At 43.8% G+C, this 22,264-nt stretch overlaps 1 protein-coding gene and 1 long non-coding RNA gene across 3 annotated transcripts; one reads left to right on the forward strand and one right to left on the reverse strand.

The window, feature by feature from the left end:
- Window positions 1-1,655: 1,655 nt before the first annotated feature.
- On the reverse strand, window positions 1,656-12,590 carry TEX36 (testis expressed 36). Of its 2 annotated transcripts, none has more exons than XM_077124438.1 (4): window positions 12,384-12,590; window positions 6,913-7,044; window positions 6,059-6,139; window positions 1,656-2,338 (listed from the first exon to the last, which is right to left on the reverse strand). In XM_077124438.1, the coding sequence occupies exons 1-4, from the start codon at window positions 12,432-12,434 to the stop codon at window positions 2,042-2,044; spliced, it is 561 nt and encodes a 186-aa protein (XP_076980553.1). In that variant the 5' UTR covers window positions 12,435-12,590; the 3' UTR covers window positions 1,656-2,041. The 2 variants fall into 2 exon arrangements, with proteins under 2 accessions (XP_076980553.1, XP_076980554.1); XM_077124439.1 differs by lacking the exon at window positions 1,656-2,338 and adding an exon at window positions 5,038-5,563.
- Window positions 12,591-12,603: 13 nt separating this feature from the next.
- Window positions 12,604-16,783, forward strand: LOC143653295 (uncharacterized). The gene is made up of 3 exons (XR_013161228.1): window positions 12,604-12,718; window positions 15,733-16,422; window positions 16,508-16,783. It is a non-coding gene; the product is annotated as an uncharacterized LOC143653295 (long non-coding RNA).
- The last annotated feature ends 5,481 nt before the right edge of the window (window positions 16,784-22,264 follow it).

Raw genomic sequence — 22,264 nt, forward strand, 5'->3', positions numbered from 1 at the left:
ATCCTCCAGGATGAAATCTCTTAGCCCCTGACTTCATTTTGTCTCATTTCTCTCTTCCCCCTTTTGACCAAAAAAGACTTTCTCAATCCCTTGATGTCAGGTTCTGGCTCATCCCAGGAGTTCTGTTCCACATTGCCAGGGAGATTTACACACCCAGGAGTCATGTACCACATAGCAGGGAGGGCAGAGTTCATCTGCCAAATTGGCTGAGAGACAGAGTCCACATCTGAGCAACAAAAGAGGTTCTCTGGGGGTGACTTTTAGGCGTAATTTTAAGTAGACTTAGGCTATCCTTTGCAAGAATAAGTTTCATAGGAGTGAACCCCAAGATCAAGGGCTTGGCCTATTGATTTGATTGTCCTCACTGCTTGCAAGAATATCAGAAATTCTCCAAATAGGGAAATTGACTATTTCTTCCTCTCTCCTCAGTCCCCCAAGGGGACTTTGAAAATTACTCTGATATTTATCAGGGCATCACTCTAACACGGACAAACCAACAAGATTTCATGCTCTATTCAAGATTCCATCTACTTATGATGTTCAACTAACCTGATCATACAAGTTAAATTAGGTAATGTGCTACCTAAAATATAAATTTTCACTAACTAAACATCTGTCCCTTTAGTCTCACATAGAAGTTGAAGTTCTAAAATGTGGATGATGTCATCCTTTACCCTGTGTTCTGCTCTACTGTAGACCTATCCAGATCAGCATCATTCATATCTCTAGTCAAAGTCTGGTCTCTTTTCCAACTTTTAAATAGTTTCTGTATGGGGTACTGCCAACTTTCATAGATTCAGAGCACTAACTCTGAGTCTCAGTGTCACATAAATACTCGAAGTTTCTGGGAACAACCACATTATATACAAACAGCTTAGTACCTCAGAATTTAGAAATATCAGTTACAACTCCTGAATATATGTGACAGCTGTAAGAGTTTACTATCTTGGACCCTTTACAATAAGCCCCAAACATCAGATAACCCATGCTTTCGATGTCAGTTTACCAAGTTTTAATATTATATTTAGTCATATGAGTGAGGCAAAATAATATTTGTATTTTTGTTTCTGACATTTCATTCAATATTAAGTCCTTAAGTTTCATTCATCTGGTCACATTTCTCTCAACTTCATTCCTTCTTGCAGCCACTCAGTAGTCCATTGTGCAAATATGCAGCACAGTTCCCCTCCTACGCCCCTCAGGCATACCCTTAGGCTGCCTCTGTCCATTGTGAATCAGAACACTGCTGCCATAAACATCAGTGTGCAAATGCCCATTCCTGTCTCCACACTCAGTTTCTCCAGGTATATACTGAGCAGTGGGATTTCAACATCATACAGCAACCCCACCCCTAGCCTCCTATGGAAACACCACACTGCCCTCCAAGGGGCTGCACCTCTCAGCTTCCCTTCCAATAGTGAATAGGTACATCTCTTTCTCAGCATTTTCTCTAGCACTTGTTTCTCTCTGTTCATTTTTAAACAGTTTTATTTTCACATCATACAATCCAATCAAAGTAAATAGACATGCCTTCGCCACGAAAATCTATATGAAGACATTTCCTTTTCTTCCACAAAAAATCCATACCCTTCCCCCATGCCCCCCACCTATTGACGTTGTAACCATGTATTAATTACATAATTTTTAAAACTCCCCCAAAAGAAAATGTGGCAAAGTTTTAAAAGTCTATTTACATGTACTTATCTTTGCATATATTTATTTTATAAAGACTTGGCTATTTTTAAACCCTATCAAAAAATCATAAAAAATTTTTATAGAGGGACAGTGGTAATATAATCTGTTGCCTTTCCAGTTTCTCAGTAAAATGATTTTATCATCTAACCTGTCATGGCAGGAAAGTTTCACTTCATAACTAATGTACATATAAATATGGTCTCTTAGCTCTAATTCTAAAACAAATCTTATGTTACCTGGTAGTGCTGGATCAGAAGACACACATTTTTGCAAATGATATAAATGTCCATATAGAAATGCCCAATGAAGTACCAATATCACAAAACTCAAGTCTTTTCTGGAAAGATTAGGGCTCCAGTGGGGAAATTGCTTTTTTGTCAATTGCATATTTTACTTTTGGCTTCTTTTTTAAAAACTCTGTATAGCTTCTCTCAGGAATAAAATTAAGAGTGGTCCATAGCTCATGATGATGTCTTCGGAAGCGTCTGAAAAACGGGACCACCACAGCTTCCTTATAGACGTAGGATATTTGGTTATTTGAAAAGCCGTCAACACAAGATGGAATATAATCACATGCCCAAAGATTGAAATTCCTAGAAAACTGTTGCCTTTTTTCTGGGGGGATCTTCTTACGTCCCAGGCCCTAGGGGAGAATCACAAGAAAATTAGAAGGAAAGCTTCAGGGGTCCAATGATGAAACCAGCTACTTCGTACCATGCTGCAATTGTTAAGTGATTTAAATGCACTGTGTGACAATCGTGGAAAGACGTGTCCTTTTTCAACCTCTTGCAACTCACGGAATCCTGGTGATGTCTTGGATTGTTCCCACAGCTTGCCAGCCCCACTAAGGGGGCTGCACCCTTAGAGACAAGGAAGACAGTCCAGAGGACACAGCAACAAACAGCTCGACTTCACAGGAGCCCAGTCGGGCCCCTCACTCATCATCTGAACAAGCTGAACCCCTTCCCATCGCCGAGGGTCCCCCGAACCCACAGGCTTTCCTGTTAAATTTCAGCACTTTTTGTGTGGACCTGAGGCTCACTGTGTGCTCAGAATCTTAGATTCAATTTGATCGATGACTATGTGGTCATGGAAACAGGAAAAGCCATGCTTAGACTAAAGACTCCAAGGAAACAGGCCCAATGTGAAGGGAGGTGGCTCTTTAGAGAAATCTGAGGGGAGTTTGAGCTGGACCATTGGCAACTGTGAGGGTAGCCTGCAGGGTGGCAGGAGGGCTAGCCCTCGGGGTGGGGAGGAAGGGAGGGCCTGTCTCCGGGATGACAAAAGGAAGGTGTGGGTGCCCTGTCCGAGAACTCTTTCTGAAAAATTGCTTGAGGGGACTCCAGAAAAATGAAAAGCAAATAAAAGGAAGGAATGAGAAGAACAGAGGAAAAAGCTGCAGGGAAATAACACGTACAATGTGTAATTAAAATAGTCCAGACACGTGTGGTCATCTGACTATGAAAAGGAGTAAACTGTAAAGTAAGAACTCATAAGAAGAAGAAAGAAAGACAACAACAATCTGGAACTGAAATTCAACAGGCTCATCTCCTGGGGTTGGGGAGACATGACTGTGCCACCAATGCTCGTAGCAAGGGAGTGAGGAAGGTAAAGCATTCAGGTTTTGCTTTATTCATGGGGAAAAGCTATTAACTTTTATATTAATTTTCTGTTGACAGAGTAATATTAGTTTTAATATATTCTTAAATATTTTACTTCAAGTATCAGTGGACACCAGCGTGAGCAAATAGATTCAAACAACCTAGCAGAGTCAAGAGAGAGAGAAAAGAAAAACATACACACAAACATGATAAACAGAAAACATAAAATACAATGGCAGAAATACAACCAAAAATTTGCATATAAAGAAATTACAATTCTTGGATATTTTAAAACTATGCTCAACTCTGTTTGTCACACACCATCCCCAAGCAAAGTGGTTCAAAAACAGGAAGACTAAAGGATGGGCCATAATATAAAGAACAAATCTGAGCAGAAAGGAACAGAAGCAACATAACCAGGAAGCAACATAGCAGCCAGGACAAGAAGCATTAAAGCAGAGACAGATATAGAAAGGGATACTTTATATTGTAAAATGACACAAGCTCCAAGAAGATAAAACAATTATGAATTTTTATTCAGGAAGATATAATATTAAAACATAACTTGTGTTCTACTAAGTTCTAATAAGACTAAGACAAAACATTTTTAGAAATTGAAGAATAATCTTCATAAGGGAAAAGGATTAAGGTAAAATTTAAGAGAAGGAAATGAAGGTTTTGAATAACTTAATTAGCAGTCCTAAATTTAAAAAATAAAGAACTTTGTACGCAAGAGGTGGGAAATGTATATTCTTTTTAAACCGCCATGAAGCACGTGTTAGAATTAATCATGTTAATTTAACCTCTATAATTCAAAAGGTAGAAATCACAGACCATAATCTAGAAAACTTGCTATAACCCATAAAATTAAATGTTAGTAATAAAAAGATAATCTAAAAATTCACTACACTAGATAGCAGCAACAAAAGGATGAACTTCTAAATATTTTTTAGAACATTCTTCTAAGTGTTTTTTTTTAGTTAAAAGGGATATTAAATCACAGACTATTTGGAAACAAGTAATAATGAGACACTAGTTAGAAGAACCTTGAAGCTATAGCCAAAGCAATAATCAAAGGGATGTTCATAGTCTTAAGTGAGTTCATTTGAAAAATGGCAAGTTCATGAACCAAACATTCAATTGAAAAAAGAAAAAAAAAGAAGAGAAAAATATAAATAATTGAAATGAACTGGTTAAATTTTAGGCAGGCACATATAAGTTAAATCTACTCAAGAAAAGGGAAAAAGTTTAAGTAATTTAATAATCAAGGGAGAAACTGAAAAGACAGTAAAATTTTACTTTTAAAAAGATACTGAGGGCAAGCAACAGTGACTCAGTGGCAGAGTTCTCGCCTGCCATGCCAAAAACCCAGGTTCGATTCCTGATGCCTGCCCATGTGAAAAACAAGCAAAAAAAAAGATATTGAACCCAAATAATTTCATGGGTAAATTTGATCTAAACTTCATTAAGCTGAAAATTCTCATGTTATTTAACTATTCTATAACATAGAGAAAGTTGGATATTTTCCAAGACAAGCATAATGCTGATTTTAAAAATACATATTAAAAAACATGCAATACAATCGCATTTATATAATTTAAAATACATGCATTTATTTTAATATGTATTAAATAGTATTTAATATTTAAATACAATATATTTTTGCATGTGAATTGTAAAAAAAAACAAATTTTACCCACCAAACCATTATCAGCAAAAGAGCTTCAAAATGAAATTGCAAGGAAGAGAAAAGAAGGGTGTGCATTTTGTTTTTACTATTTATAACTTTGTATTGTTTGGATTGTTTAAAGGACATATGTTCCTCTGGAAATTGAGAAAACAATTTGAACCATTCCATTCGGAGAGGGAAGCAGAGTAGATATTCTGGTTGTTTATCCAACACTGTCAGAGGAAACCAGATATTTTAGGTGAGGCCACTTGGGTTTAGCTTAGACGTTGTAGCCTAGAGGAAAGGGTAACTCTCCAGGCAGGTTGTTTAACTCTTTTGTTCTCAGTTTTCTCATCTCAGAAAAGGAGGTGATGAGAAGTGAAAATTGTCCCACAGGGCTGTTGTGGGGGTTGGATGAGCTACTTTGAGATGCTGACACATGGCGAATTCTCAGTAAATTATTGTGGTGCATGGGCCAGGAATGGAAAACGAGTCTTCCTCCTTCATGGCAGGTGAGCATTTCTACCAGTGAGCCACCCAACGATGTATTATTAAAGTTAATTTCACCCATCTCTTTTTGCTCTTCTTAATGTGGCTCCTAGAAAATTTAAGATTTCATATGTGGATTATACTTCTTATAATTTTATTTCTATTGCACAGTGTTGTGTAAACCACCACTAACAAATGTTATTGGAATTTGTATTCTCTAATGACAGAGAACTCAGCATTTCTAGGTTAAAAGGCAATTCTAGTTGTTAAGTCCTTCCTTACATTACATAAGCTTCCCTCCCTGCACCCCTCTTCGTGGGTCCTGACTGCTGTCTGGAGATACAGAAGCAATTCCTTCCTACTCATGCCAAATAGTGTGGGAAGACTCTTTGAGTAGCATGAGGAGCTCAGAAACTGAGGCAGAGGGCATGGAACTTTGAAGGCTTTATGCATTTTCTCGTAAGCCATTTTGAGGCTTAAGATCTCATTTAATTCTGGCCTTGCTCCACTTTTGAGGTCAGACCTCTATCTTCAATGTGCTCAGAAAATCAAGACCCCTGAGGTTGCTCCCAGTTTTATTAACAATTTGGGAAGAAATACTCACAGAGTCAAAGTAGCACCCAGTGCTCTGAAAGCTGTGCCGATTGTCATGTACCGAGAAGGGGAAGTTGTTATTTACTGCTTGCTGGAAAAGAGCGAAGGGAGAAACAAAAAAAAGCACACATCAACCCCCAGAATGCACTCAGAACTGGGATACTATTCTGAGGGAAAACTGAGGAGGCAAAATAACCCCAAAATAAACACCATTAAACCCCTTGCCAGAGAAGGACCAACGAGTACAAGACCATGAGTTTGCAGGTGGCCACCTCAGCTCAAGGCTTCCACACTCAGTCTTATTGCCAGCTATCTGAAACCAAAAAAATTCTATTTCAAAGCACTTCATTTGGAGGCAAGCAAGGAAATGTTTCTAGGTTCATGGAACCGAAAGCTGGAGAGGACTCTGCACATCACAGAGCCAACATCTTTGTTTGACCTATAAGGACCCTAGAAGAACAGAACTGTGACCCCAAGTCACGGGCTGATGTGGCTGGGTGTGACTGAATGCCAGCTGCTCCTTCCTGAGTTGAGCATGAATTGGCTGGGGTCACTGGACTTGTAGGTTAGCCATCTGTGAGCTGTAACTAAAGGACTTTAAGGTTCAGAAAGGAATCTCAAAGGTTTCTTGTCCTTCAAGGAGCCTAACTTGATTGCCTGGATGAGGAGCTACCTCCTTCTAAAGAGTATTTGGGATTGTCATGATGGCCAGGGTGTGAGGTCAGAGTGGACCCCAGCATTTGGGGGCCTGGGGATGGTAAATGAGCAGCTCCTTACACAGAATGATCTGGCCCAAATGCCAATGGTGCCCCCCACTTTGGGAACCATGGAATGTTTCCCCGTGGCCTGGTGCTGTAGACTCACCTTCTCCCGGACTTTGAATATCGGTGGCAGCTTCTCCTCGACTTGGCGAATCAGATGTGGGATGTGGGGCTCTTTCAGCGCAGCACTTGTGATGGATTCTGGTGTCTTTTGTGTTAGTCCAATGTGAGGGAACTGGAAAACCAGCATACGTCTTGATTAAAACCAGACACATCTGAATCTATGAGCCAAGTTTCAGGGCTTCCTCTGTAAAGTGATTAAAGTGCAATTTGGGTGCTTCTGGCACACTATGGAAATGGCATAATTTTTGTAATTGTAAAGTATTCTTTACAAGACAAATATGTATATATTGCCATGGCCCCAAGCCGTCACTGCCGGTTGTTTCAAGTTCCAGGGGCCACACTCACTGCGCTGGAGCCTGGGAGTTTCCACGGCCCAGCAAGGCGTTTGCAGCTCTCTGAGAGGAGCAGAGAGTACCACACTCACTGCGCTGGAGCCTGGAAGTTTCCACGGCCCAGCCAGGCGTTTGCAGCTCTCTGAGAGGAGCAGAGAGTACCACACTCACTGCGCTGGAGCCTGGAAGTTTCCACGGCCCAGCCAGGCGTTTGCAGCTCTCTGAGAGGAGCAGAGAGTACCCCTGAGAAGACAGAGATGTGTTATCTGAGACCGTCCTCCGGGGTCCAGCCAGGTGCCCAGGGGTGAGAAGACCCCCAGCAATGAATGGGAGTGTGACATCATCCTCAGCCACGGGGAAGGCAAGGAGCCCCCCAACTCCCGTGAATATGAGCTGTTGAGGGATGAAAAAATCTAGGAGAAAATAAAGGATGGGGGCAAGGGAGATCTAAGGATACAAAACAAAGAAGGGAGGAAAGCGGAGATGATTTGGGAGTGCCCCTGAGATCAAACCAGTGAAAGGGAGGGAAGAGGCAGAGCTGGCAGAGGGGAAGGCAACGTGAGAGTTGGCCCAGCCAAGGCCTCAGCCAGCCCAGGGGGACCTCTGGACCTAGGATGGCCCCTCAGAGTTGGACTGTGCTGGGGCGAGGGAACCGGCCTTTGTCCCCTCTAATCCTTCAGTTATTGAATATGGGCTGCCCCGGGAAGAGGGGCTAACAGTGGGGGAGGCAGCTCTATGGTCTGGTGACTGTCCCTGAGGACAGGGATGGTTGGGCTCACCCCACTCTTATTTGAATGGCACCCCTTGAAAACCACCCCAACAAATTGAGCTTTGAAGACCTGTAGGGCTTATCAGGAGAGGAAAATGGGTGGGAGCTAAAATATAAACAAGGGACAAGGACTCCTAGAGAAAATTCCCCATGGGAAGGAAGCATAATATGGATGCTGGGCCACAGGCTGCAGACTCAGCTTCTGGGTCCATCCCACTCTCCCTCCTACTAGATGAACCTTATACAACAGGCTGCACTTTTCCCAGCCTCAGCACCCTCGTCTGCAAAAAGGAAATAATAATGATAGGAATTTGGTTAAAAGAGATAACACAGGCACTCTGGAAGTGCTCAATATCTATCAACAGTTTCCATCTTTGCTCACAGCTGTCACTCCATCCCCAAAAGCATTCCACTGCCTTAGGTCAGTCTTCTTTCCTTCTCCTTTGGAGTATAGTGATAGTCAACCCTGCGGCATTTGTTTAATGTCTGTGCACAGGAGTATGTTTAGTAACATTCCCATCTATGTAAAAAGTAGGGAGATGTGTGCTTGGGATGTTACATGCAGCAGGGATAAGCAGTGGGCTGGATGGCACCTAGCAATGGCTACATCTTTGAGACAGTGCTGAATGGGAAAGAAAGAAAGAAAATGAGTTATATGACCCAATACTATTTATGTAAGTAAATAATCAGGAAACAACAAAACATCATTTACAGGAACACACCCAAGTAGAAGAATTCCTATTAAACACATGTGAATGGCTGCCTGCAGGGTGAAGAGATCAGAGGCAATGAAACAGCTGCACAACCTTTTCTCTAGACTCAGGAAGGGTTTGCTGGAAATTGGTAACAGGGCTGGCCTGGGCTGTGGTGGGGAGTGGTCAGGGAAGGAGAAAGACTTTCTTTTTACCACTTATCCTTTTGCACCTTTTAAATGTTCCTTAACTAAGTTTGTGTATTACGTTGTCTTTTCAACAACAAAAGTAATTGTGTTTTGTTTCTGATGAGAGTTGCAATACTCTCATCAGAGTGTATTTGCGTTTGTGGTTTACAATAACTTAAACCATAATAGACAAGCAGACGGAAGGAAGGAAAGTTTGCCTGAAATCCTAGCATCCTTTCCCATGAACTCTTTGGCGACCACCCTTTTCTTACATCACTAAATATATCTACATACATATAAGGTTCACATATATGAGATCATATTATCCTAAAATGCACTTTAAAAATGAATACTTTTTAATTTAACAGCTAATTTTTTGGTCACTTTCTCTCTCCACTTCTTGTGACCCCTCCCCACTTGCCACCCCAGGTAAGAATACTCACAGGTGCTCATATAATCACCTACAAACACCTGGACATGCAGAGAGGCTTTATATTGCTTTACAAAAATTAGATCCTATTAGACTTCCTGCTTTGCATCTTGCTTTTCTCACTTAGCGATATATTCTAGACATTTTTCAAAGTCAACTTATATATTTATAATTCATCTGTACCGTGTTTTAAAAAGTTTTTAAGTTATTTTTAAAGGGAAATATAAAACAATGCAAAGGACCTCCAGTCTAATAATCTTTCCCTTCTCCTTTCCTCCAGTCTGGCTGAGTCAACTACTCTCTGGGATACTGAGGAAAACCAGGCTGGGGGTGGGGGGTGCTGCTCTAACATCAGAAAAAATCCCTCTCACCAGCTAAATGACAGCCGACTTGAGTTCATTTGTATTTTTGCAAGCCTATGAATTAAATGACAGTTAAAAAAAATGGCTCCAACATTTTAATTTCACTCTCTTAAAATATATATTTAATGGCTATAACATGATAGCTGTGAAATAAACCCTTCTGTTAGATAGCGTAACCATGAAATATAGCTTTTTAACTGGTTGATGGTGAAATTTTTGCTGCATTCAATCACTCAGTGACTGAAATACTAAACAGGAAGGTAGAAGTGTGCAGAAAAAAGCCTCCTCTACCCAACAACAACCAGAATACAGCCAGCAAGGTCAACTGGAAAATGACTGTCACCTCTAATGTGGCAATTACTGTCCTCCCAAAATGAGCAGCTGCTGACTCAAAGCCAACAATTTCTTTAATTTCCCCAACTAGTCGACAAGTCACTCTGGGAAACTTCATTGATCAGCACTATTATGCTTTGGAGTGCTGGCAGCAAAACGGTCTAAGGTAACAGCTCAAATCAAACTCTGAGGGACACTCCCTCTCCACCTAGAACCTAGGCCAGAGGCTATCTCTGGAATCTCAGTGGAAGGGCAGGAGGCCCCTAAGAAACATTCCTTTTCCTTTCTTCCTTATTTGTTTGGGGCTGGCAATATGGCTGGGGAATAAACACCTCCCCAGACTCCCTTGCAGCTAAGTTGGTTACTTGACCATTGAGATGGAAGCAGAAGTCCATAGGGTGGGGCTTCTGGAGAAGCTGTTGTTTTCCCCATAAAAATGGGGAAAATTTTCCTTTTACCTTCCTCTTGTTTACCTGCCTGGGTTGTGGATTTGCTGCCAGGAGGTGAGTAGCCCCACATTAAGGATGACAGAGCACAAAGATAAAAAGAACCTACTTGGGCAGGCAACAGGGGCTCGGTGGCAGAGTTCTCACCTGCCATGCCGAGACCTGTGTTCCATTCCTGGAGCCTGCCCATGGAAACAAAAAAAAAAGAAGAACCTGGGCCCCTGATGATTCCCTTAAGAAGTTTCTGGACCACCTACCACTGGATTTATTGTTTCTTGAGAAATATTGACCTCTATTTGCTTAAGACATTGTAGCCAGCTTTTCATAATATTCAGTCAAACACAATCCTGACTGATATTATTGTGGCATGAAGAAGAAAAGCTACTTTGTTTAGTAGGAGAAAAGTGATTTCTCCTTATGGGCAACCGGAGTTATACTATTGACACTTACCCATTTTGCTTTGGTTGTCAGGGAACTCAGAGTCAAATATGATGCCCAAAAAACTACCACATAAGCCACATGGCTTATATATTGATTTTTTATATATTTTCTCAGTCTTGACCTCTTATTCTAAGTATATTTAAACTGTTTTTGAATTTTTATTTTATTGATACTTTACTATATTATTGTGTATATTTTCCATACTTCACTTTAAATCTTTGTATAATGAGGCAGGGTATATATGTATAGTTATAGTTGAAAAGTATTGAAAATATTGAGTAGTTGCCATGTGCCCCTACATTACACTAAGTACATTTGTATTAATTATCTCATTAGTCCCCACACGAGCTCTCTCACCTTGTATCTTATTGCTCCCATTTTACAGATAAGAAAACTGAGATTTTGAAAGACTAAACTGCTTAGCCAAGGTCATGCCCAGGCGGGTAAAGCTTCCAGACACAAATTTGCCAAGCTGTCCTCCATTTTTATTTTTTCTTTTAATCAAACAGAAAGTTTGTAACAGTTTTGTATGTGCGGCTGCCCTAAGAGACATTTTTGCCATGGTTTTCCCTGACATCTTTCATTGTGAGTATCTGGAAGGGGACAGGTAACAGGTTACTGCTGGGGTCCTCCTTGAAGCTCCTTTTGTGAATGAATAGTAGAAATTAGAAATGAAAGACACCCATCAGTGCAAGAAATATACACACCAGAGACCAAACAAGAGAAGCCCTTGGGCACAGTGAGGCCAGGACCTCACGCTTATGGGTAACACAAACACTTCTTGAAGATGCTAGAACAGTAGTAACGCCCGCTGAGCTTTGTGAGAAAGAGCAGGTGAAAAGGCCTGGGGAAGAGTGTGAAGCTGCAAAGGGAAGGTTTGAAACGACTGATATGTGTCAATGATGCATTCCTGGACTCTTCCCATGCTGCTGTTTGATGGGGCTGAGGGAATCAGATTGTGAGCCAACAGGAATTTGTCCAGAGGTTTCTAAGGCAATAATAATTCATTCAACAAATATTTATTGTGCACCACTGTATGCCAGACCCTGCTCTAGGGCCTTGGATACTCATCAGTGAGTAAAAAAAGACAAAGAACCCTTCCCCCCATGAGGCCTATATTCTAGTAGGGAGAGACAGACAACAAACATGGTAAATTATCCAATATCTTAGAAAATATACAGTAAGGAAAAAGGAACAGTAGAGCAGGCAGTAATTACTGCCTAGTGGGCATTTACAAGGTGCCGACGTGCTGAGTGTTTTACAGGTGCAGTTTCATTTACTCCTCCCAAGAACCCCATGAGATCCCATTTTGCAGATGAAGGAACTGAAGCCAACCAAAGAAATTGCCTAAGGTCATGCTGAGCTATGGAGCAGAAGCAGGATTTGAGTTCAGTTCTGGGTCCTTCAGCACACCCAGGTGGCATGAGGAAGGTAACAGAGGGCGCCAGCTTTTCTTACCCATCTTCCATCCTTGTCTAGAGGTGGGTTGAAGTACCTTCCCTTGGGCATCCTCTCCAGGAAGCTGAAGGTTGCTGAGATCCACTCCCTTACCTCTCTGTGGCCTCATAAGCTCCACACATCTGGGAAGCCTCTCCTCTTCCTTGTTCCTGATCTTTCTCTCTCAGCCTTCTACCAGGAGGGGAAGCCAGGAAGTGTCCATTGTTGTCATGGAATCAGAGCTCACCCATCACAATGGGTGGAGGAGTGTGGGTCTTATGGCCCGTGAGGGTGACCCTTACTGATATGAGGCAGGGAACCCCCAGGCCCAGCTGAGGATGCATCAAGTTAGACAGGTGAAGACAAGATTAAATTGGGGCAATAGCAAATGTTTCACTCTGTCTATATGCCGAAACCCATGATATTTGAGTCGTATGTCTTTGCAGTAACCATCAGACCTAACCTCTTCATTTTCAGAGAAGTTGCATTCCGCACTGGGGAATGACCTTATCTGGGTCAGTGGGTCAACCAAGCCCCAGACCCAGGTCCTTTGGTGGTTACCTTGGTGCCCCACCCAGACTCATTGGCTTGGGCGCCCCTTCACTGGAGCTCTCCCTGAACTGGCACACTATTGGGGCCATGTCAACAAGGATGCACACATGTAGAGAAAGAAGTAACATTCATAAATGACTATGAAATGCTAGGCACTGTGCTAAGCTAAACTGTTTCACGTGTTTTATTTTATTTATTCAGCATTTGCCAAGGAGGAAGTGAGATCCAGGAAGGATCACACAACCAATCAAAGGGGAGCTGGAAGTCAAGCTAAGCCCACATGGCTTCCACCTTTTAGATTCTCTCTCTTTGCTATTCTCCTATTCCATGTGAGAATAAGAATGAACAGCTATAGGAGGATCTGTCCAGCTCTTTCTTTGCTAAGAAGTTTTGTCCCAAACTCTCTCCTCCCTGAATCGTTTATCCAGGAGCTACCACGTTAGTGTTATTGAAACCTATCCTCTGGCCACCGCTGAAGGACCAGAGAAGTGGACACGTGGATGCTGCCTGAGCCCTTTTGTAACCATGAGGCCAAGAGGCACATGGTAGAGATAGAGGAGGAAAAGATGGCAGCAGCTTCTTTTGACTTTGGGTTGCTGCTATACCATATTTTTCTGGTTTTTTTTTTTTTTTTGAGAAAAATAACCCCCTCCTGGGTTTCTGCTACTCGCAGATAAACATGATCTAACTGATACAGTGTATGTTCAACTTGACCAGCTATTGCCAACCACTCTCCAAAGTGGTGGTGTAAATTTACACTCCCAGCCATGGAGCAAGCGATCCTGGTTAGTCTGCAGCTTTGTGAAGACTGCACATATTGACCAGGACTCTGTGGTTGTGACAGGAAACCCAGAATAACAGTGACTTAAATATGACAGGTATTTCTGCTCTCTGGGAAAACAAGTCCCGAGGGAGGCAGTGCAGGCTGGATGAGACAGGTCTCAGAGATGAGGTTCCTTCCCACCTCTCATGACTCTGCCAACTCAGGGTGCCTCTGTCATCCTCATTGCCCAAGAGGTGGCATCTGTGGTCCAGACAGTAGGAGGAAGAGTAGAAAAAGAGAGGAAAACATGGGTCCCAACGTATTATTATTGCAGACCTCAGGTGCATAGAATTAGTTTAATCCCAACCCTTTGCTCAATACTCTTGTCCCTGGCTCAGCTGCCTCCTTCTAAGGAGGGTCTCTGGAGGCGGCCACAGACCCTTCCTCCTGGGAGCCAGAGTTGGCCAGGTGGCCACACTCGCCACAAGGGAGGCTGGGAGATACTCTTTGTTCTGGAGGCTGCCGCTCAGCTGAAAGTTCCACAACCGTGGAAGAGTAGGAGACCAGATACTGAGGGCTGACCAATGGCTCTGCCACCCTGATGGGTGCAGGGTGCTTGCTTGTCTTTAATGCTAACATTCTGGATTTTAGCCAGTTTAAGCTCTGCTTTATTCCCCACAGCACAGCTTGACCGGTGGGCGAGGGTGAGGATGAGGCAATTCGTTTCCTCAGCATTGTGGTGACAAGAGAGATAGACCCCGTAAAATGATTTTTAAACTGTCAATCACTTTGTGAAAACAAGGAAGGACATGTAAGAACAGCACTTCGATGTTTACTAAGTACTTTTGTTATCACTGTTTTGTAACACTTTCACAACAACTCTAAGAGATGTGCTGGTTATTTTTTTCCTGCATCCCCCCACCCCCCCACCCCCATTTCTGCCCTGCTCTGTGCCCCGGGATGCTGACTCCAAAGTCTGCCCCACCCGTTCCCTTACCTTCTGGCTGTGATTGGATTCATCCAGTAGGAAGCAAGCACCAATGCGAGTTGGAAGGGGAGGAGGTGCTCAGGCAGGGCAGTTCTCCAGGGGCCAAACAGCCTGATTTGTAGTGAGGTTTGCCAATTTCTGGGGTAGAAATATTCCCTCAATGGCAGGTTTCAAGCAGTGAGCATCATTGAACTTGGTGTTGGGAAGACATGTGCACAGCTGGCTCCACATGCCACAGGTCAAAGTATGTGTCCCCAGGCCTCTCCCCATCCATGTGTTCTTCCACCTACATGCACAAGCGCTGAGGGGCTGCCCCTTTCCCACGGCCACAGCTCTCTCTGCCCCCTAGGCGTCCTGCCCTTGCTGGTCCCAGGGAGACACACCACCCCTCGGCACTCCCCGCAGCCCTTCCACACTTCCGAGAGGAGACCCCTTCATTAAACTCTCTTCCACCTCGGAGCGGGCCATTCATTTCCTGCAGGGACCCTGACCGACCCTGAGGCAGGGAGTAGTAATCACTTCTACTTGCAGATGAGGAAACTGAATCTGAGAAGTTAAGTCACTCACCCATAGTCATACAGCTAACACGTGGTAGAGTTCTAATCTCCTGAGGCCAAGCTCAAGTCCAGCGTCAAATGGGGCTCATTCTAGCGCACTTTCCTGACACTGTTAAATCTTTGGGTGGTGACTTTATAAGAGGATTCGTTTTAATTCCCTTTCCCTGATCAGCATAAAGTGGGGCCTGTATAAATGCCTCCCGCCTAGCCACGATCCCTCTCTAAGATGAGGGCGAAGGAGGGACACGATGTGCCACTCCAGCAATGCAGCACCTCACAACGCAGGTGCGGGGCAGGCCGGTGCCAAAGGTTGCTTCACCTAGGCCCTAAAGTGGGGCTTAAAGTCCACGAGGATGGACTAAGCCAAAGATTTAGGATTTAAAAACCTAAAAATGGGACTGCTTCCAACACAGTGGTTTACCTGCATCCACCTTCTCTTCACCAGTGGAGCAGAGAACCCTTTAGAACAGAAAATTTCATTTTAAAATCTATTTTGCATCTTCTCCGTAGGTAGCTTCATGGTCTGCTAGACAAGGTACATGATCACCGATTAAGGAGGGGCCCCGCTTCTACCTTTCGGAGGCTTGTTAAAAAGGCTTACAAATTCATACAAGAAAATCCAAGACTGAATAAAAAGTAAAGCTGGCCAGGAAAAATAAAGGGCAAGTTTTCCTTCGGCTGGGAACTCCTAGTCACAGACATGGGCAGGGCGTCTCATTGTTGGAGGTTTTGACCTACTGGGCTGACCTTCATGACCTACCACTCTGAAGACAAGTCCTGCGGCACTCAGCCTACTCGGCTCTCTAGAGCAGCAACAGTGGCGGCTCCGGCCTTTGCACATGCTGTGTCCTATGCTAGGAATACAGTGGCCCAAATTGCCGTTTAGGGAATGTCTGTTAAGGCAATACTGAGTGCATGCCCGTGTTTATTCACTTAGCCAACAAATATTTACATGACATCTACCATGTGCCAGCACTGCTTCTGGATAATTTCACCAAAAATCAGCTCTTTAAACAACAAATCATGGACTGAGTTCATCTGATCAGTATTCCTAATTCTTGATTAATCGAGAGTTATTTGCAATGAACTGCTGACAATATTTATAGCAAATTACGTTTCATCCAATGTATTTTCTGACATGATGGTTTTTGTGCACTTTGAATTATAGATCTCTTACATCACAAGGTTAAAGATTTTATGGTAGGTAGCTGGTCTATTTCATCCATGCATTTTCAGCACAGTACTGACATTCCTTCTTTTAATTTATGGACTTTCTGTCTTGCAGGAAAGCAAGCGGTGGAATTATGGGGGCTCAGCTGGAATGTTTTCAGCCATGTATCTGTACATGGTTACCACATGGAGCACCCACAAACACTCAGCTCCCACACACAGGCTTGCTCTGGCTTGTCCTTCCATCAAAGCAGGGTTCCCTCTCCACGTTCATATCCACAAATCCTGGACAACTTAACTTGCATCTGAGGAAAGCCAATCCATTCACATGTCAAATGTTGAGCATCTGAGCAATTCTCAGGTGCCTGAACTATAAAACACATTTTTGTTTCCTCCTACAAGGGTAACTGTCTGGATTCCTTCTGCAAATAGCAAGCAGATTGAGGTGACTCAACTGCCCTGTTTTTATGATTCCTGATTCACATGGTACTAATGGAAATTACAGTGAATGCACAACACATTTGTACACCATGTTGAAAACTATTCAGGCACCTGTAATGTGAAACACATTTGTTTAACTCTATGCTGCAAACTATCTTGAAAATTAACTTCATCTCTCTCCCTTCTACTCAAGAAAACAATCCCTAGATCAAGGCAAGTAGGACTACATTGAAAGGTAAGAAGGATACATTGATCAACTGGAAAGTTTATCAATTTGGATTAATACCAAAATCCTTGACTCTTCCGACATGCATGACACCCCAACACAAGATGTTATCATTGGAATGACAGAATTGTGGGTGTCTTTGCCGAAACGTGAATTGCTGTACACTTTACACTTAGGTTATGGGAAATTTTTTGGTTTATTGATAAATTGAAGAACTGATCACTCAAAGAACCACGCATTCAGGCAGGTTATACTGGACACAGTGATAGTAAATACAGCCCCTGGGCTTTGGGGGGAAGACAGGCATTTTTCCAGAAATAATTGGTTATAGCTGTGACAGGGATGGGGGCTCTAAGAGCACATGACAGTGAGATCTAAGTGGACTAAACGGCAGTCGGGAAGGTGATAAAGAAACGAGCCCTGGGAAGGGAGGAGCGAGAATGTTCCAGCAGACTCTGGACAGCCTGTCCAGAGGCCCGAGGCCGAGAGGAGCTCAGTTCACTCAAGAAACCCACAGGAGCCAATGTGGCCTTTACACCATGGAGCAGGGCACGGGAGGGAGGTGGTCTGGGGAGGGAGGAACAGGGAAGCTGGCCACTTGGGGCTTCACTGACTAGTCCCAAGGGGTGCGGTTCAGCCTCCTTACCCTCTGCGACCTTGACCTTGAAATGCAGGAACAGGTGACCTGAAAAAAAAAATAGTTTAGAGCCTTTGCGTCTTAAAGTAAAACACCGTAGAAATAAGACTCACCGTAAAATGCAGCAGGCATGTTGGGTTTATTTGTTCTTTCCCGTAAAATCTGAAAACGGCAGGTGGAAATATTTACTTTGATTTCAGTTTCTCCGTCCATTGCGGTTTCATTCTTGTTTCCACGCTGTGTTTTGATGAGTGTTGTGGTTTACATGAAGACTTTATGCTATTGTTCTCACCCCCTGAAAAGACAGCTGCTTTTTGTCCTCTCACAGTTTGAATGGGATAGTCCTCCGAACATACAAAGTAAAAGGCATCCGTAATTACAAGTGTGGTTCCAAACAGAAAGCACTGAAAGGGGAAACGCCAGCCTCCAAAATCGTAAAGCAAAATGGCAAAATAAATGTGTGTTTTTCAGCTGAAGACAAAATGAACAGTGTCTTGGAATGTGAGGGACAGTTCCTCTCTCCCCCACACCGGGGGAGGAGTGGGGGGCAGAGCCCCTTGAGGAAGATGAGTTCTATGGGCCTTTAAAAATCTCCCTTATCCTCTTATCTTGTACTATAAAACATAACAAAGATTTTATCAGCTTGGCAGGAAATGGTGAGCCAATAAAAGGGCCTCGTTACAAAGATAATAAAAAGACAAAATCTTAAAGGATAGACGTGAGCTGAGTCCTGGCTCTGGCTGCACTTTCTCCGACTCGACAGGGACCCGAGGTTTGTCACTTCAGTTAGTGGCGTGGATGACTACCAGTTTGTGCTTTCCTGCTCTCCCTCTTTCTTCACATTCCAGGGCATTTTTGCGCAGAGGATGTGCCTCCACGAGGCGAACAGGAAATGGACCCCGCGTGAAGTCTTACAATGTGGCTTTCTGCACTCGTGTCCCTTGTCCTCGTGCGTGTTTAGCGCCCTGCTGGACGGGGCAGGCAGGGCCCAGGCCCAGGCTCGGCACCCCTTCCCTCGAGGGGTGGCTTCAACCCGCTCTGGCTTTAAACTCGCCCTGGCACCCGGACATCAGCTGCCTTTCTTTCCCTGCTCCCCTCGGCCATTGAGCGGGCTATGAGGAGCGGAGCCCCCTCCACACACACACACACACACACACACACACACACACACACACACACACACACACACACAGGAATCCTGCTGCCTAAAGTGTGGTGCTTGGATGGATGGCATCAGTGTCACGGGGTAGCTTCTTAGAAATGCTGCATCTCGGGCACCTCCCGAGACCTCCTGAACCGGAATCTGCATTTTAACCAGATTCCCAAGAGATCCACGCGCACGTGAAGTGTACGAGGCGCCGCCCTAGAGAATCTGGAAGCATGTGAGATGCTTTAGCTACCCCTGCCTTCGCCCTCTCTCAGTTCTCCGGTGAAAGGGCTGTGAATCCAGGGACGGCTTTGGGAACCCTTGACCTTGTGTCTGAGCTCTTTAATGGGACAAAGATCACTGCACCACCGGAAAGATCCTGAAGCCAGAGTGGGAGCTGAAAGGCAGAGGCTCATCATATTTACCCAGGAGCTTTTGCATCAGGAACTCAAAACCTGTCTAGTCTGTACCCCACCAACCTACAAATGTGCCCGTTATGGATGTAGGGGTGAGTAAAGCTTTCCCGGGGAGGATGCTCAGACACACGCTGCTTCTTTGCACAGTTACATAAACACGCTACACTGTGGTTGTCTTAATGTTTAATTTAGATTGCTGCCCCATTGATTCAATGGTGGCTCAGGCAGACGAGAGTAAACCAGGCTCGTGGTTTTGCCACGCCACGGTCCAGTCACCTTGACTGTACGAGAATGACCACTTAAGGGCTGTGCGCCTAATTAAGTGCTTAGTCGATAACCCGCTCCCTCTGGGCTGAGTCGTTTGCTTTGCCCACTGCGGGAACAAGAGCAAGCTGGGCAGTGAATGTGGGCGACTCATGCAGGAAGAACTCATTTAAGGTGAGGGTGGATTGATTAGAATTCGTTGTTCTAGAATCCGGGCCGGAGACGGCAGAGAGGAATCGCTTCCCCTCCTCTGGTGATTCCAACAGTCCTTTACAAACCGGAGGCAAGGCAGGGCCAGCGTCCTGAGGCAGGGGCGTCCACCTCACCAGGATAGGCTCAGAGATTCTGGAACAGTCTCTGTCATTGGTATGCACCGAGCACGCCGCTGTATGATTTTTAAAAAGTCATTTGATGCCTCTAATTGTTCTGCGGCAAGATAAGAATACTCCATTTTATCTGAAGTCGCAGGCCAGCTTATCGACTGCACTGTCTTACTGGAAAGGCACATAATGGCATTGTTAGGGGAAATGTCAGCAGAGGCGCTGAAGGGGAGAAAAACATGAAATCAAATTTCTCACATCACAATGGCTTGAATATTTGTTGGGCTTATGCTTTCCCCGAATGTGGTTGAGAATTATTTTGGGGCTGATCCGATCAGCTACCGTGCAGAGTCTGTCCAGACCCCTCCTTCCCAGCAGCTAGACATTTTAACAAGTCATCCACCCTTCTCAATCCCAGGAAGCGGTTAGGAATGGGTGGCTGCTCTTCCCCACACTTTTAGCAGTCTCTTTGCAGAGAAATCATTGTCATTGCGTCCCAAGCATCCTAAGACTTCATGTTGCATTCTCTTAGCGGCCATCTGCTGGGGTAGAGGCAGCCATAAGTGCGCTTCCTTCACTGGAATAATGAAAAGAGATTCCCTCCTTTTGAATGTTGTGTTACATTTACATTCAAAGTTAAGTTGCTCTCTCTTTGCCCTTGCCCCCAGGAATTGTGGGAATTCAAGTTAATAGGCTTTTAATGGTTCTATGATAACTGTGATTATAAATTGTGAATCACAGATGAGGGGGAGCATGGAAGTTCAGCTGCATCTGATGTAAAGACACCACGGTGATTTGATCCTTGGTTGAGATTCTGTTTTCAGTGTTCAGACATAACCATCCATAAAAAAAAAAAAAAAAACTAAAGGCACCACATTTGCTTTGCAATTGCTTTGATAACAATTTTAAAGCGTTTAAATACACATTTTCCTTTTGATATGTTAGTGGTATGTAGAAACACATCCTGTTACTAAAAATTAAATTTCAAAGTCTACAGCTTTATTTCCTGCTTCCTTTTAGAAGGGAAGATGCTGGGTTTATTTAAAACACATGCAACCTGCTGGACACACATGCACACAGACGCACACACACGCCTTCAACCTTTCACTGCCAAATATTTAGAATTAAATTTTTATGGAGTTCTCTGAACATATAATTACTGCTTTGAGGCTAGTTAATGAAAATATACTTTTCTTTGAAACATGTTGGCTCCACGAAATGAGCCTGTCCTTGTGAGTCCATAGATAAATCGATTGCGAGCCTCCTTGAAAAAAAGAGGCATTCTGATCATTGTTGCCAGATGTCTCAAGAAAGCCTGCCAAGCAGAGGCTAGAAACAGCCTCAAAATAGTAGGCGCGTAATTGCGCCATCAGCCAGTGAGAGCCCATAGAGCAAATCAGCTCTCATTTCCCATTGGCTGGAGCAGCCTCTCCTACTCCTGCCATTGCTGCTGGCTTCGGAAAAGGCCACACGAGCAGTCCACCTGCAGGTTTTTAAAAATCGCCTTGCTGAAACACCTCTGCCCACTCCCCAGGAAAATCCCCCGGGCCTTCCCTGGAGACCGGGCCACTGTCTTTAAAAAAGAATTCCTGTGGTTGGATTAGTTCCAAATGTCAAAGTCCTAGCTAAGGTCACTCTCTAGATAGTTCTTTCTCTGCATAGGTGAGTCCGTACCTACAGGCCCCTGTTAGGGACATTCAATGGGAAACCCACTGTATTGGTTAGGGTTCTCTAGGGAAACAGAATCAACAGGAAATATCTGTAAATATAAAATCTATAAAAGTGTCTCATTTAACTGTGGGAACGTAGAGTCCACAATCCATATGGCAGGCTGTGAAGCTGACGATTCCAATGGAGGGTCTGGACGAACTCCACAAGAGAGGCTCTCCGGTGAAGCAGGAAGAGAACCTGTCTCTTCTGAATCCTCCTTAAAAGGCTTCCAGTGATTAAATTAAGCATCACTCATTGCAGAAGACATGCCCCTTAGCTAATTACAAATGGAATCAGCTGTGGATGCAGCCGACATGCTCATCATTTAATTCTATGAAACGTCCTCATAGCAACAGACAGGCTGGCACTTGCCCAACCAGATCAACAGGTACTACCACCTGGCCAAGTTGACACATGAACCTGATGACACCCACGAAAAGGAAAGCCAAGTGACTGAGCAACTAATGGCATGATGTTGCCTTCTGGAGCAGCCAAGGTCTCAAGTTGGAGACTGCACTCACCATCAATTTTTAAAAGACATTTGAACATGAAGCTCTGAGAAGCATTGGACCTCCTAAAGACAAATTATTCATCTATAGGAGGAAAGGACCACTGTAGCAGTAAGCTTCAACTACAGAGGTCTGCTCTTGGCAATATGCTCCACTGGGCAGCCGGAAGTACTGTAACTCTGTTGGTACTGCCAGACGGGCA

Source organism: Tamandua tetradactyla, chromosome 13, assembly GCF_023851605.1.
Source record: "Tamandua tetradactyla isolate mTamTet1 chromosome 13, mTamTet1.pri, whole genome shotgun sequence".
NCBI lineage: Eukaryota > Metazoa > Chordata > Mammalia > Pilosa > Myrmecophagidae > Tamandua > Tamandua tetradactyla.